General features: G+C 37.4%; 1 protein-coding gene across 1 annotated transcript; it reads right to left on the bottom strand.

Annotated features, from left to right (window-relative positions):
• Positions 1-1,345: 1,345 nt before the first annotated feature.
• On the bottom strand, positions 1,346-14,769 carry LOC131343388 (disintegrin and metalloproteinase domain-containing protein 28-like). Its single transcript, XM_058375040.1, has 15 exons — positions 14,632-14,769; positions 11,700-11,767; positions 11,532-11,608; positions 11,152-11,230; positions 10,973-11,049; positions 10,359-10,554; positions 10,058-10,120; positions 9,078-9,149; positions 8,560-8,729; positions 8,401-8,482; positions 8,182-8,312; positions 5,185-5,362; positions 4,979-5,068; positions 2,231-2,326; positions 1,346-1,964 (listed from the first exon to the last, which is right to left on the bottom strand). Exons 1-14 carry the CDS (start codon positions 14,699-14,701, stop codon positions 2,246-2,248), a joined length of 1,434 nt encoding a protein of 477 aa, XP_058231023.1. The 5' UTR covers positions 14,702-14,769; the 3' UTR covers positions 1,346-1,964; positions 2,231-2,245.
• Positions 14,770-17,260: the final 2,491 nt, after the last annotated feature.

Here is a 17,260-nt window from a genome sequence, read left to right as displayed (position 1 = left end):
TTGTTGAGTATCTGCAAGTGTGTGCACAAGGTTTGAAGAGTCAAAGTATTTGTAAAGCTTTGAAATTGGCATTTACTAATGACAGCTGTTGCCATGCATCAGATCTAATGAGCTGATTAAGGTCTGAAATCTTGTAAAAAGAATCTGAGACTCTGGAACTCTTAGAGTGCCCAAACTTTTGCACAGTGCCATAATAATGTTTTTATTTTTTATCTTTGTTCAATTTATGGCATAAGAAGTAACTATGCATCAGTGTTTGCTGAAAATATTGTGCATTTTTTCCATTTCCAAGAGAGACTGTGTTAACATCTTTTCAATTAAAAAATCACCAAAATCTGTTATTTATCAAGGGGTGCCCAAACTTTTGCATAAGACTGTATAGTTTATTTTCAATATATACAAACAAAATAGTATTTTTTTATTTAGTGTATTTAGAAGAGACCTGAGACCTGAGAAGTACACACCTGTTTGTGTTCCTGAACTGTTAACTTATACTGTATGAAACCCAGTGGCGGACCGTGAATTTCACACCTAGGCCTTCACTGGTGTCCTTCCTGTATTAATCCACCTCTATACCGTCATTATGACACCACAGCAGTAGATACTAAACAACCGTTAAATAACAAAGTAAAAAAGAAATTAGGCTACAGTATTTCACACCTCACAAGGAATAGTCCGTTTTATTACAGTTCCCCTTGAAAATGCATGTGTAAGGATGTCTGCGACCAAATCAATTTCTTTTCCTCTGTCAGCCACTGTGAGTTAATACATATATATTATATTTAGTTTGTGCGGGTCGCTGCCTCTGACTACTCCAATTATCCAATCAAAGGACGGGAAATTGCTGACGTAATCGTATGCCTGCTAGATGGCCCCAGTGATGCCAACTCGAAATCTGATTTCAATTTCATTGCCACTTATTTTAAGCTCCGGGCGCCTGCACTATTGATTCTGAAGGCCTTAAGGCAGATTTTCACCCTGGCAACACATGATGTCAGCCACTGGCTGAAATATGATTGGATAAATACTCTTATCATAAATATACACTACTGGAAGCAGCGCAACCAAGAGAAAAGCTATGAAATGTAGAGAATAGACTATCGGGAATAATTTAATACCCATTCATGGAAAAATATATTAAATATATTAAAATGCAAGTCAATGATTCAGATCACTGCTGTTTAGGCCAGCAGAGAAGGTCTTGCTGACCCTGATGGCCTACCATTGATGAAACCTGAGAACAAAGAAGCAGAAATTTACTCTGTACCTAAAGTGTGTCAGGAACCACTGGGACAGTTCACACAAGGTATATATGAGCCCTTGTGTGCCTGTCTTTGTCAGTCATTGTTGTTGTTGTTTTGTCCATGTTTCCACGTGCCTAGTGTTGTCAGACCATATGATGGACTGCTCATGTTTTGTTTATGTTTTGTTTCATTTTCATTTTTGTTTAGTCCTATCTTACCCCTATTAATAAAGCAGCACTTCATTTAATCCTGCGCATGGGCCTAATTCCCATTGTGTGCAGACGCACGTGGCTCCCACAGAGATCTGGGTTCAAGACCCGTGTGGTGCGGGGTTACAAAGTGTGATATACAGATGGCTATGCAATCTAATTTTTTATTATAGAAAGTTCTGTGCAAAAGAAAGCTACATATAGACTTGTACTAATGTACCAGATATATTCATTCATTCATTCATTCATTCATTCATTCATTCATTCATTCATTCATTCATTCATTCATTCATTCATTTATTTATCCATTCATTCATTTATTCATTCATTTATTCTATTGTTCATTCATTTGCTTGTGTTTAGTTTCCTGGTCATATTTTTAACAAACAAAGACTTCCATTAAAAATAATTTTACAGCATCAGTGCTCTTCAATTACTTTTTATGGATAATTTAGTGCAGGTTGTGTTCTGTGTGACTGTCCCCCCCAGACTGGATCTCCTGTGATGAAGCCTGGAAGAACAGTGTGTTAATGTAAAGATGATGAGCACAACATTAAGATGACAGAGAAGGTGGATAATATAATGTTAAGACAAATGAAAGAAAATTAAGATAATTTTGACCAAATATTTTTTTTTTACTTGTTAAGTTTCTACTTCTATTATACAAATTCAACCTGGAAGTACAGTACATGTTTCACAGGACCGTACAGATCTTACTCTGCTTTTGTGAAAGATATAATAAAATTAAGATCAACAAAAGGCTGTATTTCTGCTTACCTGCTTTGATTCTTCCTACGTTTCATACAGCAGATGGCCACACCAAAACAGCCCCCAACAGGAGAAAAACTGCCACAGCGATGCCTGTATGTGAACCTAAAATGCAAACGGATTTAAGGTGCAGCGTTATTTCTTGTGCTCTGTAGATGTGCACAAGAACAAGGAAGCCACGTGTTGTCTTGATAATCCCTGTTTAATGAGTGTTCACACCGGAAATGAACATGCCCCAACTTCCCCATTTCCAAATATACAGCTCCCATAAACATACATATGTGTGTAACACAGACATATTCTACATGCTCCTAGCATTGTAATATTTAAAAAATATATATATATATATCTAAGACTAGGATTGGATCAAAGAAAATACATAGTTGAATAAGGAAAAAAAAAAACATACTTGTATCTGTAGACTGAGAGCTGAATGACTAGCATCACACTGTTAGGTAGAAGCGAGTTGGGTGGAAGCACTGGTTTTGATTCGCAGGGACTTGAATGACAGTTGTTAAACATAAACTAATGTTTAATAATAAATTAATAAAATTTTACTATTATTTGTCATGTATTTAGCCTTTATGGAAGGAGTCTCTGGTATGAGCAAATTGTCTGACTCTTCATGGATTCTAAATACATGACAAGCAGGTTTTTTTCCTTATCCTGTTAACTGTAGACAAAATGAGAGTCTGGTGGTGGAACAACTGTTTATAACAGCTATAATACAAGTGATAACTAAGTGATAACTTAGTTGTTTTGGGACCTTGCCACAATATCAAGTATAACTACAAGGGTATGACATGTGCAACTTCTTTAATAAATAAGAATTGTAATGGTTGGCAAATTGTGCTCATATGTGTAGCAGCCACCATCAGTGCTTATTGTTTATCAGTAATCAGGGTGAAAATCGATAATTTCGTATACCAGCTGTACAAAAATTGCTATCAAATTATTATTTGTTGTTCAAATTGAATGAAACCGCACTGGTTGGGAAGCTAATAAAATTCCCTTTTATCTGATATAAATATATAATATTGTTCTTTGTTAAGTTGATCATCTGCCTGGGTAATTACCAGTGCCATGTGTTTATTTTGCAACATCCTGTGTATGGTGTTTTCCTAAGTGTCATGGGAACACGTGTGTTTTGGGGTCAAATGCGAACTATTTTGGGCTCATGAATACTTGTGAGGTGACATTCACTAAATTCATGAATGAAAACAGTTTCTAAAGGTGCAGACTTTATGTACATATGACCACCCTTCGCTAAGTTCCCAAAGTCAGCCCAAAATATTTGCGCTTCCTGACCAGCTACAGCGAAAATGGTTATATATTCTGAATGTAGACATTACAACCTTTCTTGTCATGTAAAATGTTTTAGAAATGAACTCGAATTCAGTGTTGGGGTAAGTTACTTTTAAAAGTAATGCGTTACAATATTGCGTTACTCCCTAAAAAAGTAACTAATTGCATTACTTAGTTATTTTTCTTTATAAAAAGTAATGCATTACATTACTTTTGCGTAACTTTTTCTTACATTAAAACCAATTTATTGAGTGGAACTAAATGTTTTACCTGGTGGTGAACTGAAATCAAGCTTTTGTTGTTTAGCAGTAGGCGGGGTGCAGGTGTCAACATTCGGCTCTCTCGCTTCCAACTCTACAGAGCTGTGCTTTGCATGAAGATGCTTTTTTAAATTTGAGTTTGTGTTTTTCACCTGCACACAATCTACATTTGATGACTATTGCCTTCTCCTTTTCTTCGACGACTTCAAAATAATGAGAGTATTTCCATCGCTGAAACGTAAAGCTCTGACCTGCCATGTCTGTTTCTGCAGCGTGTTACAGCGCACGCAAGAGTGACGGAAATAAATTTAATTCAGTAAAGACATAATGGTTAAAAAAGATTAATTTAACTGAAAAGTAACTCGTGTTAGTTTACAAAAAAAGTAACGCAAATATTAATGTGTAAATTTAGAAAGTAATCCGTTTCTTTACTTGTTACTTCATAAAAGTAATTTGGTAAAAAATTATTCGGTAAGAAAATATTTTTGATATATATGCAAACATTTACCCCCTATTAGATTACTTATTAGTTCTTTTTTTTAATGAAATGAAAATAGAAGGTCACAATGCGCTTTTTTTTTTTTTTTGGACAACTCTGTGAATATTTTCCAGATTGTGTTTTATATCAAATTAAAGCCAAATCATTGATTACAGTGAAAAAAAGTAAAGCCAGGATTTCTTCTTGCCTCTGGCATGATGTATAAATTCTGGAAAGCAGCGGTTTTTCAGTGACCATGTAAAATATCAGGAACTTTATACATCATACAGAGATGTTTTTAAAATCTGCAACTATAAAATGAAACCTTAAAAAGTGTCTTTGAACTGTAATGTCAAAACCTGACCTTTTTTTAATGTTAAAAACAACATGTAAATTTAATTCTACAGAAATAAAATCCACTGGAATGCAAAGTTTGAAGGCAATACCTCTTCTAGATCAAAAGATATAGAAATTTAAAGGCAATTTTTACTGACTTGGGCATGCGATCGCCCCGTTTCACGAAGGTATTTATATAGAGCAAAAATTCTCCAAAATGTTCATTTTTTTCGATTTCAAATACCAATAATATAAGGTGAAAATTTGATGGTGGTTGCTAATATATGATGAATAAAACACTTCACAATGTGCTGTTATATAATCACTCCATCATGTCATGCCTTGTATCAGCAGAACATAATAATATAAAGTTTTTACCTTACAGTTTCGACAGCAATCTCCTTCTGCACATTTTGAGCCCTTTGTAAGTTTACATGTGGTGGCATTGCAGCACAGGTTAGTACACTCCTACACACACACACACACACACACACACACGTGCACAGAACATCAGTTCAGTCAGGTTGAATTTTCAAATTATAACACAACAAACACAATGCTATAGTTTACAGGTTCACGTTTACCGATGCAGATCCGCAGTCGCAGTCTTCTCCTATCTCTTGGAAGCCGTTGCCACACACTGCAGGCTGGAGCAGGTCTTCGGCGTTTGGTTTATTGAGGAGACACTCAGGGTTCTGTGAGTTCAGAAACCCCTCATAGTAGTCCAGGCTGCAGGCGCTGAAGAACTGTGGGATGTTGTAGCTACAAAAACAAAACAGAGATTATGCAAGGACGTGTTCACTAATTACATTGTTTTGTCACTGGCCTGACATTCCATTTGGCAGGATGCTGCTGGTATCACATCCAGATTGATAGGGCTTTGCGAATACAGCTACACAGGACACAGACTGGATCACAGTCAGTTTGCAAATTCTAGAAACTTAACAATCCAGAATTACTAACATTAGTTGGCTAAATGGACTCATAATGTAACATGGCAATAAAATACAAAACTGGTATGATGAATTCAATTGAAAGATCATATCTATATATTTTAATATTCCCCTTGAGCACCATTCCACCAGTGTTAAGTGCATTTAGTACTAGCTGCTTTAAGAGTCAGCAACTTATGTCTGAATGTTATTTTAATATTTATCAAAAAGGAAATTCATGAAAACATTTTTATGAAATTGTGCAAACAAATGAATGAAGTTAGAAGCTGCAAATGAGAGGTCATGAAATCATAATCTGTGTGTGTGATACAGGATATTCTATCATGTTGTTCATTTGCTATTTGGAATAGTTGAATTAATTAAGTGATGCCAATAATACTGTTACAACTATGTTCATTTCCCTTCCTGCTCACCAGAGGGAACCCTCTTCTGGGTCATGGAGGTCACTTCCGGTTTATGCTTCCGGATATACAGATATTTACACTGCACTCACGCTGGTTGCCGGCGCAAAGTATAGTCGGTTTATCACTGCATACCAATCCTTTTTTATTCTGCTTTTGTATTTGCCAATGTGTATGACCCTCATTATGGACCCTCATTTATCCTCGTTGGATTTGTATGCTTCGTGGACTGTGTATTCTGGTTAGTTTGATGTTTGCATATTGCTATTTATTGTTTAGTAAATAGAATTACACAGCATATGGATCCTGCCAGTCAATCTTTACAGGATACTTCACCACTGATGGATCAAGCGGATGTAACCCAGCTCCAGGCCATAGTGGCCCAGCAAGGACAAGTACTAGCGGCCCTTCAGACCACCAACACACCATAACCTTCCTGGGGTATGTCATGTCAGCAGCCAAGGCATGGAGATGGACTACAACAAAGTGAGAACTGTAACATATTAGCCTGTCCCCTCCAATGTCAAAGACTTGCATTAATTCATTTATTGAGGTTTTTTGGATTAGTGAATTTTTACAGAAGGTTCATCCAGGGTTACATCACAGTGGCCACCCCCTTATTGCACTACTTGAAATCCCAAGAAAATACACTGGTCTGAGGCAGCACAGACGAACTTCGAATGAGTTTTACAACCACACTCATCTTATGTCACCCCGACCCCAACCTCTCGTTCATTTTCAAGGTACATGCCTCATGCTGCAGGATTGGAGCTGTGCTGTCACAGCGACATGGAAACCTGGGAAAACTTTACCCATGCACCTTCTTCTTCCAGAAATTGACCCCAGCTGACTATGATGTGGAACCAAGAGCTACTCCCAATCAAGAAGGCTATTGAGGAGTGATCTGCCCAGGTCCAAGAATAGCAAGACCGATGTGCTTTCTCATCACCATGACCCCATTCATGTAGAAACAGACCCCAAGCCCATTCTGACCACCTTCATAATCGTCGCACCAATACATTGGAACTTTATTGAGTAAATCAGCTGTGCCCTGCGAGACGAAGCACCACCCGCAGAGTGTCCTCCAATGTGACAATATATGCTCATTGCTGTTCGTAAATGAACCATTGAGTGGGTCCACACCTCCCTCAGTTCTTGGCACCCTGGCATTCAACAAACCATGCAACTCCTTTGAAATGGCTTCAAGGGACCCTCACTGGCTACGAATGTCAGAGCATACATGTGCTCAAGTACGCACTCCCTGCCAGTTACCTGCGGGGCTCCTGGAACTGCCCCCCATGCCCTGACACCCTTGGGCCCACATTACAGTGGACTTTGTTACCAACCTATCCAGCTCCCATGGATTCACCATCATCCTTGTGGCCTTGTATCAGTTTTCAAAAGTGTGCAATCTTGTTCCCCTCAAGGACCTGCCCAAAGCCATGGAAACCACCACACTCTTATTCAAACACATCTTCTGATGCTATGACATCCCTGTGGACATAGTCTCTGACAGAGGGGTGCAATTCACGTCACATGTATGGAGATCCTTCTGTGGAAAGCTCACCTCAACCAACCCCCCTCCATCTAATGGTCAAGTGGAGCGTGGGACGGTATCTACAAACCTTCTGCAGCAGGGAGTAGCAAAGGTGGAGCAAATTCCTCCCCTGGGCCTAAAAAAATGCCTAAAACTCCCTCACTCGAGCCTCCTCTGGCCACACAACATTCCAATGCATTCTTGGTTATCAGCTGCCACTGTTTTCATGGTCAGGAGAGCCCTTGGATGTCCCGGCAGTGGATGACTGGTTTAACCAGAGCAAGAAGGTTTGGGAAATCACCCATGTGCATGGACACCACAGGATACACCCACATTCCTTGTACCAACCAGGACAGAAGGTCTGGCTGTCAAAATGGAATCTTCTCCCTTGCTCCCTTGGCGCAAACTGAATCCCAGGTACATCGGCCCCTTAAAGATTCTCTAACAAATTTACCCTGTAACCTAAAGGGCATTTTACCACTTAATCATATTAAAATAATTTCTTCAATGTGAGAAGTTGGGACATTTAAGGGATTGTACTATCAATGGCTTTTAATTGTACTGTACAGTTTTTGAGTTCTTCTTGTAATTGCATGTTACTGAAACATATGAAATCACTTTTTTAAGCTAGGCTTACAATGCTACTGGAGAACGTTTTTTGCATTGCTGTTAATAAACACAGCTTGTTACCTCAGATAGGCAGCCATGATGCAGGTCTCCCCGGCACATGCACATGAGCTGTCATCATGGCCCATTCCAAGGTTATGTCCCATCTCATGTGCCAAAGTGGCACCTACAGCTATGGCTCGTGTGTTATGGTTCTGAGAGACATGAGAGAGCACATGGACATTGAACATATGCCAGTTTCAGTTATTCATGTTTATGAAGTAAATATCCTTTTTTTGCTACCTGTGTGACCCCGGTAGAAAGTTCTGTGCATAGGGTGCTAACGAAAGCCAGGCCTATTGTCATTCCATCAAAGTCAATTTCACTGAAATAGCACCAAAATATCATTTTTAAAATTTTTTTTTAAATACAACATTATTTATATTAGTTTTTCACACTGACGTGATCAGATGAGCATTGTCATGCTTAATCCTCTTCATCAGATCTTCATTTCTCCACTTAGTAAATGCATACAGTGTGTCACCAGGAGATACAGTCACCTCAATCTTATCAGCATCTGTCCAAATTTCCAGACCAATCAGAGCGACAAAAGTATTCAGTTGTTTGTACACCTGTCAAAAAATGTTAACAGTTAAATGTATGAATAACTTCATAACTTTCAAATAAATCTTCCTAGAAAATATTTCCAGTAGTTAATCTAAATCCAAACTCATCTTGCTTCTGATTGGTCAGAAGGTTTATATTAAAGTGCTTATTCTATTGTTTATATAGCAACAACTTACACAGGGTCTCATATGGTAGATGCCAGTGTAAGTAGTAATCAAGCGATCACATGAACTAACTTCTTTTAAGCATGTTCTTGACAATGAATTCTTGAAATAGTATTTTAGAAGCTGCATCCTTTTATCACCATATCAGAGTTTTATTGAATTTACTTAAACCTGAGGTCTGAGACTTACAATGTTAACAAAGTTGAGAATATCGAAGATCTTCTGTCTCACTTTGGTGATGTTCTCGTCCAGCTTCAGATACTGTGTGAGAGCAAATCAAACATGTGGTTAGTCACAGACCCTTTTTGGCAAAGACAAAGTTACATTTAAATTCTGGGGACGTATTTTTCCTTTTGTATTTTTGTATTTTTATTTTTGAGCCTACACCTACTGTACAATAATTATAACTGTTGAATGATATGGTTAAAAGGAATAATTCAGTATGCTAAATATGTTGCTCCTATATGTAAACAATACTAACGCTAAACCAGCGTGTGATAGAACAATATCAGCAAGAATCAAGGGGAAGGTGTACAAGGCAGTGGTGAGACCCGCCATGCTGTATGGTTTAGAGACAGTGTCACTGAGGAAGAGACAGGAGTCAGAACTGGAGGTAGCAGAGCTGAAGATGTTGAGGTTCTCTTTGGGAGTGACACGGGTGGACAGGATTAGGAACGAGTACATCAGAGGGACAGCTCATGTTGGACGTTTGGGGGACAAAGTTAGGGAGGCCAGATTAAGATGGTTTGGACATGTCCAGAGGAGGGAGAGTGAGTATATTGGTAGGAGAATGTTGGACATGGAGCTGCCAGGCAGGAGGCAAAGAGGAAGGCCAAAGAGGAGGAATATGGATGGAATAAATGAGGATATGAAGCTAGTGGGTGCAAGTGTTGAGGATGCAGAAGATAGGGATAGGTGGAGAGAGATGATTCACTGTGGCGAAGGGAAAAGCTGAAAGAAGAAGAAGAAGACTAATACTAAACCAGTAAATGTTATTTGCCACATTGCAAAGTCTTGCCAGGATTAAACAGAATAATTTTTTTCCAGTTTCATGTGTATTATTTCCTGGTTTCCCCATCTTTTTGGAATGATTATGGAACAATTGCTGTTTGTGTTGGTCTGAATCCTACTTAGATTTCTAATAATTCATGTGGCTGCTGATTACATACCATTCTATTGTCCACTACAAGGAAGACTTCATTAAATTTCTTTTGCTGGAACTTTGTTTGTCCCTAAGAAATAGAAAAAAAATATTTTAAAATACAACTATCAGTAAACCAATAGTTATTATGTTCCATATCTGGAGTCCATTAGCCATGGTTCACTTTTGACTTCTCCTCACTTCCTGGTACATCAAGTTTTATTTTACTATTTACTGTGAAAATGACCTCTTAGGTTTTGTGACATTGGTTTGCCTGAGATCTTGAAGAATAGAAAATCTCTAGAAAAACTGTATCTTATCTCACTTACTGACATGCGAGCATTAGATCTGTCAACGGAAGACCCTGGGAAGCCTTCAGGTACAGGATGCCAGGTAGTGTTGGTGACTCCACATACAGATGGAGAATCAATCACATCTTCGTACTTCATCACCACATGGTCACCATCAGTGTCTTCAGACAAAGGCTCGATGATAAACCTCTGTTCTGCAGTCTGGAAATATCCCCTGAAATGCATAAAAACTTTGGAGCTCTATAGTTTTTAAACCATATAATGATTATAATACTAATCCCTGAATTAATTAAAGCACTGTAAGAAGAAACACTCCAAAGTAATCAGAAACAATCTTAGAAAAGAGGGCAACAAACCAGTAAAACCTTTAAGCGTGCTAAATTTACCCAAGGCACCATTACCTTCTTTCAAATATTAGCATTTCTTTCAGAAATGACTAGAAGAATAAAATCTCAAAAAGTACAATATCCAAAAAGTAAATGATTTAAGCTTCTCATGGACATTAATTAAGACTCTTGTGGCTGTGAATTATGCAGGCTTTCATTTTAGACTCAGTATATTAATTTGTTGCCACACTTTTAGTAAATTTGTCAAATGTTTTTCACACAACATTGAGAAGTCATTGGCTCTACCGTAATCCATCACAGGTGCTCACGCTGACCATTGAGTTCCTGTCATTCATGATCTTCCCCTGGTAGTAGCAGAGATCCTACAGAAAATAATCCTCAGAATTACTCAGTGTGCATCTTTATTAAAGCATAAACTCCATCTAAGGACTATGTGAAACTGAATTCAAGTAGAATCCAATCACCATTTCAACAGGTTTAGTTACGACTGGAGTTCCGTCGCTCATGTAGTGAGTCTCAGTGTAACCATCGGTTATAAAATCACTGCAGAACCAAAGGATCATAGGCATAAGATCAACTAGTAAGAGCAGTTTTTTTCACTAAATGTTGAATTACAAATTACACACACAGCCTTTTCTAAAAAGCCTAATTTTTTTTTTGTATTTTTCACATTTTTTCACAAATTCATAATTTTATCATAGAAAATTAATCTTCACAAAGATCTCATCACCTGTTGACCTCTGAGGGAAAAAATAAAAACTTTTGTGGACTTTAAACAGCTTTCATTTTCATTCGATATTCCTCCAGCTCCCATTTTTCAAGAAATTAGAAAAGTAAAGCTTACGTGTTTTTCTCTAGATGCATTTCAATGTGTTTGCCGCTAACATTCATGGCATATTTCACAGTATCAGGCCTGGTGGACTGGACAAAAAGGAATAATTATGCACATTATAAATACATTTATGACCACTTCTCATTGATTCCCAAGGTTGAATCATTCACTGACTCTTACCTCTAAAGATCTTTTATGAAGGTCATGGAGTCTGATTGGTCGAACCACCTCATAGAGGTCAAGTCCATCTAATGTATAAGAACTAAATGTGAGAAAATCTCATTTCACTTAATTTAATTCAGTTGTAGTAATATAGAAGAATAGAATAGTGTCCAAAAAAGCTAGAATTGTTTAGATGATGCCCAGAACTGTGGCTTAATGACTTCAGTGAGCATTTTTGCTCATAGTGATGGTTGTAGTGAATCTTAGGAACTTCTGGCATTAGCTAGGAATACACCATTGATGGGACTTAACCATTAAGATATTTGAATTTAACTGAATAGTGGTTTCTGATTGATCACAGATTCACAGACTGTTTCCTGTTTAGTCTGTCATCCAGTTGTTTTACATTACATAGCCAGTCAGCCAGAGGTTGCTCTTGAGGTTTCTTTCTTGCACAAAGAATTATGTATTCATTATATCATGTATTTATTCTCCCTGCATCAGTGTTATGGTGCTATAGACAAAAGTCCTAAAGTGAACCTTATACCTTATGAATGCTTAAGCATTAAAAAAACTGTCACTACAATTCTGTTAGCTGCTAATCTGGAAGAAATATTACATAACAGAACCTTTACCAATATAATATTCAATAAATAACCAATTTAATATTCAACAATTGGAACTGACACACACCTTTCCAAAATACGGAGGTGTGTATCATACTATGGCCTGGGGACTTTTATGTGGTGTTAATAGTTGACTAAATACTTTTGAAACTGTCTGCATCCTTCCGGAATTTTGGCCCACAGGCTTATAAGGGCATCAGCAGTGATTAGTTGTAACGTCTAACAAAGCTGGAGAACAATTGTGGAGGTATCTTGTATCACATTCAATATTTTTGAAAAAATTCAGACTGCAGGCTTTCAATAGAGTTGCAATTTTGTGGTTTTGGATTATTGCACGTTTGGGGAATTGTTATCTAACTGCCTTTTAGAACCAAAGCTCTCCTCCTTCTTCTTCTTCTTCTATGGATTAAGGTCACATTTTGGAGCTATATGCGAGTCATTATTAGTCTGTGATGATTATGAAAATGTAGTAATATTTTGACAGATTTCTCTGTTTGGGAACGTCCCAGTGTTCTCAATGTCAAAAACCTGGAATAAAGCTCAACAAATAGATTTAGATTCTAATGATAGTGTCTATTCCAGAAAAAAGTTTTATATGTAAAAACCTGTGACCTAAAACTTTAAAACTTTTTTTTTTTCATTTTTTACATTTGCTATAGCTGAACTGTAGTGAAAAAATGCTTGTATTATCTAGTCCGGCTCCATGATGTTGTCCAGGCTGCTGTTTTCAGCAGTTACTGTATTGTAATAACAATATTTACATTAACAATACTTTTAGTGTAGCGTACTGAGTACGTGAAAAGAGAAAACCTTTATAAAACAATGAGGAATGAGGAATTGCATAAATAATTATTAAAGGTCCCGGATGTGCAAGCTTTCACAAGAGTTGGAGTGCGGTTATACTATTACTTGTAAAACCATATTAAAAAAAAACAAAAAACAGCAACAACAAAAAAGCAAATAACACAAAAAAGCCAAACATAAAAAAAGGAAACAGAATATTTTCATGTTTGTTGTGTGGAGGTCCACTGAGACAGAGACAGTCTGTATAATTTGTAAAATAAATTTGTAAAATAAATAAAAAACAACAGAGCAGATCATGAGTTTCTCTCATGACCCCTGGTTTCATAGACCAGGTTTGAAATGATGACAAATTTGAATGAAAGTCTTGAGCAAACATGAGCTACCTGAACATACCTTAGTGATTAGTGAGTACCTTTCACTTAGTCTAGTGATTCTTTCACATTGCTAAGTGAAAGTAATCACTAATCTGTGAAAGGTTTTCCTTGTTCTTTTATTTTTCCTCTAGTTACATGTGGCTCCAGTCTAGTAAATCATTAAAAATCTAGCTTCCTTCTGTAAATTAGTGCAATTAATGAAGCCATAAGTACTTCTGCTTCAAATCCAACGACTTCTCTGTGTTGTTCTGCATTTCTGACTTTTTGACTCCTTTAACTGAAATAAGAATTCCCTGTACGTAAATAAATGAATCATACAAATATACAGCTAATTATCTGATTATGCATTCTAAACAAATCCAGCTGTTTATTGGAGCCTAAAAAATTTCCACTCATAGAACACGTTAGGCTTGTTTTTATGATTGTGCGGTTTGGATTAAAACTCTTGCAGTTAAATAGACCTCAAAAATAAATAAAGACATTTTCACATTTTACTCTATGGAACTATTTATTTGCACTGGTTTATAAAAGAGATAGAAATTTGTGATGCTCAAGCGCTTGAGCAATAAATAAATAGACTATACATTTGAAGCCTTTTTAACCCACTAATGAGTTGAATCACACTCACACCCAGCTCTTATACATATACTGTACAGCTATAAGGCAAAATCATCTAAATAAATCAGTGCAAATCAATCATTCTGAGACCTCGTATAGTTCATGGAGCCTTGAAATATTTTTTCTTAAACTATCCATTTATTGAACACATTAGGCTTTTTTATGATAGCGGGGGTTGGATTAAAACCCTTGGAATTTATTTGGGCTGTTACATAGAACTCAAAAGTAAATATAATAACAGTTGAACACGATTTCCAATGTATAAAAAATCTCACTGGCTATGCTTTACACAATCTTCTGATCTAGAGAAAATTTTGAGCCATTTTAACATTTTATTGCATAATAAATCATGCTAATAATCATAGGCACCACCGCATGAATAGACCATTTTCAGCCTACTAATGAGTCGAATCACACTCATGACCAGCTCTGTTTTATTAATATACTGTACAGATATATGGCAAAAAAAAAGAGTGCAAATCAATCACTCAGAGAACTTGTTGTAAAGGAATGTATTGAACATCTTACCTGAGTGGACAGATGACACTAAAATCATGAAGCTCCACAGCAGGAGATGATCAGCTGATATCCTCAGCATTCTTACACCTGAGTATGAGAATGCTACCCAAGCACCTCTGCACTTTTATAGAGAATGAGTAGCAGTCTTGTTCTAACACGTCACAGAGGAGTGAGATGTACTGTATACTGCACACTGCGACCGATTTACTGATGTAAACGCTATGACGCACAGGTGAACTGTCAGAAGCCTCATCTGATGATTATCTACTGGTGGACTGGTGTTTTTAAGCAGTGAATCTATGCTGGAAATGATACTCTAGCCCTCTAAGAATCACGATAAGTAGATTGAGTCTGATCAACCAATCAGCTAGAACCTAAAATTATCTAGCACATTTTTGCAGTTTAAAGTTTGAAATATTTCTTTGCATCGGTTAATAGAAGGACAAGAAATATGTCATGATTGCCTTCGTAAACATTTTAAACCATCAACTGTATTACTACATCGTTAGTCATATTTTAACAGATTTTAACTAATATTTTCTGCCTTTTTAGGTGTAACCTAAAGACTGTATGTATATTACTGTTCTTATTAATAAATGATTGTCTCTATGGTAACTGTTTATTCACAGGGACACTAATAAACAGATTAAAGTGCATGTTGTTGTTTAACAAAGAACAACACATCAATATAAATATATATTATGTTCATCACAGGACTGAGTCTTTCACGCTTTGAGCATGCTTGCATGGTAGAGATGCTGTAATGTGCATGAGAATAAGAAGGAACTTGCTTCATGGATGTTCAGTGTAACTAGGAAATGGATTAGCTCGTGGCAGGAACTGTTTCACCATTGTTGATTATCCATGTGCTTCCTATCCGTGTGCTCATTTCTCTCTCTATAACCTCACCCCAACATCATTATATGGATAACTTTTATAAACTGGATGTTTGTTTCTTCTTCATTTATAAATTCAGTTCTGCTTATTCTTTTCATTTCAAACTATGGAAATTTTTCGCATCTCAACCTTTTAAGTGTTTATTGTTTGTCTGACGTCTAACTTATACCTTGATGGTTAGCTTCAGGGATGTCTTAAATTTCTGTTCATTAGCATTTACAGAACAGGAATATCTGACTAGTAGAGTAAATGTCAACATCAAGCCATATTTTGTTATTTGAGCTCGATTAATAAATTCTGTCAGGATTAAATATCAAGTTTTCAAAGTCAGATTATTAAAGATCAGGATGTCATCCAGAGAGATGAAGACAAAAGAGTTCAGCATGTCCTGAAAGACTTCATTGACGAACACCTGAAACACCGCTGGGTCATTGGTCAGGCTGAAGGGCATCAGCATATGTATGTAGACCAGAAGGTGCATTGAACTCCGTCTTCCATTCGCCCCCTTCACAGATGCGTACCAGGTGATATGCTTTTCTCAGTTCCAGCTTTGTGAAGATGCTGGAACCCTGGAGTAACTTAAATGCTGACGACATCAATGGTAAAGGGTTTTTTATAGTGAAGGCATTGAGGCCTTGATAATCAATGCAGGGCCAGAGAGACTTGTCCTTTTTTCCAAAAAGAAAAACCCTGCTCCAGCAGAGGATAAAGATGGGCATATGATACCAGCTGCATGCGACGCCGGTATGTATGTAGTCATCCCCTGGCTCTCTCTCTGGTCTAGTGAGATTCAATTCAATTTAATTCAATTTATTTTGTATAGCAACTTTTACAATGAACAGCTTTATAAAAGAACAGAAATGGAGAAAGGGGAGGGGAAAAAATTAAAATAAAAAATAACTAAATAACTAGAAATAAAAATAAATTATTAAATTAAATTATTAAACTATTTTATCCCTAATGAGAAGCCTGTGGTGACGGTAGCAAGGAAAAACTCCCTGGGATGATATGAGGAAGAAACCTTGAGAGGAACCAGGCTCAGAAGGGAACCCATCCTCATTTGGGTGACACTAAACAGTAAACAACGTAACTGTAACTGATTAATGTCCTTTCTACAACAGCAATCAATGACCCATGAGGAACTATTGGGTCATTGCAGTTTCTGAGTTTATTACAGACACTAATTCCTTGCTGTCAGAAGCTGACAGATGAAATGGCAGATCTGTGACGGTGTGAAAGTCCCCAAGTAACTCTGTCCACGCTGTCTCCTTGGTCACAGGCTGTCCCCACAGATCCATCCACAGCATCAGTAGGCACCACCAAGCAACGAGACTCCGACCAGGGGTAGGGCAGTGGTCACAATGGAAACTGGCAAACACTGGGAGCTCAGGAGTGGGGTGTATAGCTCGACAGAGAAAGACAGAGAGAGAAGGAGAAAGATATTAAGTATGCTTCTGATCATGTGATGTTTAAGACAGTGTAGATTATGTGTGACTAAAGTGCAGGCAGGGACTCCGGCAGGACTAGCTATGACAGCATAACTAAAAGGGAGAGCCAGAAGGTGACAGACTTGAAGGCTTCCCGGGACAAAAAGCGTCCAACCACTTCACAGTCAGCAAACCTGAGGGACTTGCGAATGTGGTAAGATGACAGCATCCAAACATCCCAGTGCACCAAACACTCTATGACCATGAACCTTCCAGATCTGCTCCTTTACCTAAGAAAAACTATACATTGAAAG

This window comes from Hemibagrus wyckioides, linkage group LG22 (assembly GCF_019097595.1).
Source record: "Hemibagrus wyckioides isolate EC202008001 linkage group LG22, SWU_Hwy_1.0, whole genome shotgun sequence".
NCBI lineage: Eukaryota > Metazoa > Chordata > Actinopteri > Siluriformes > Bagridae > Hemibagrus > Hemibagrus wyckioides.
This window is presented reverse-complemented; position numbering and strand designations above follow the sequence as displayed.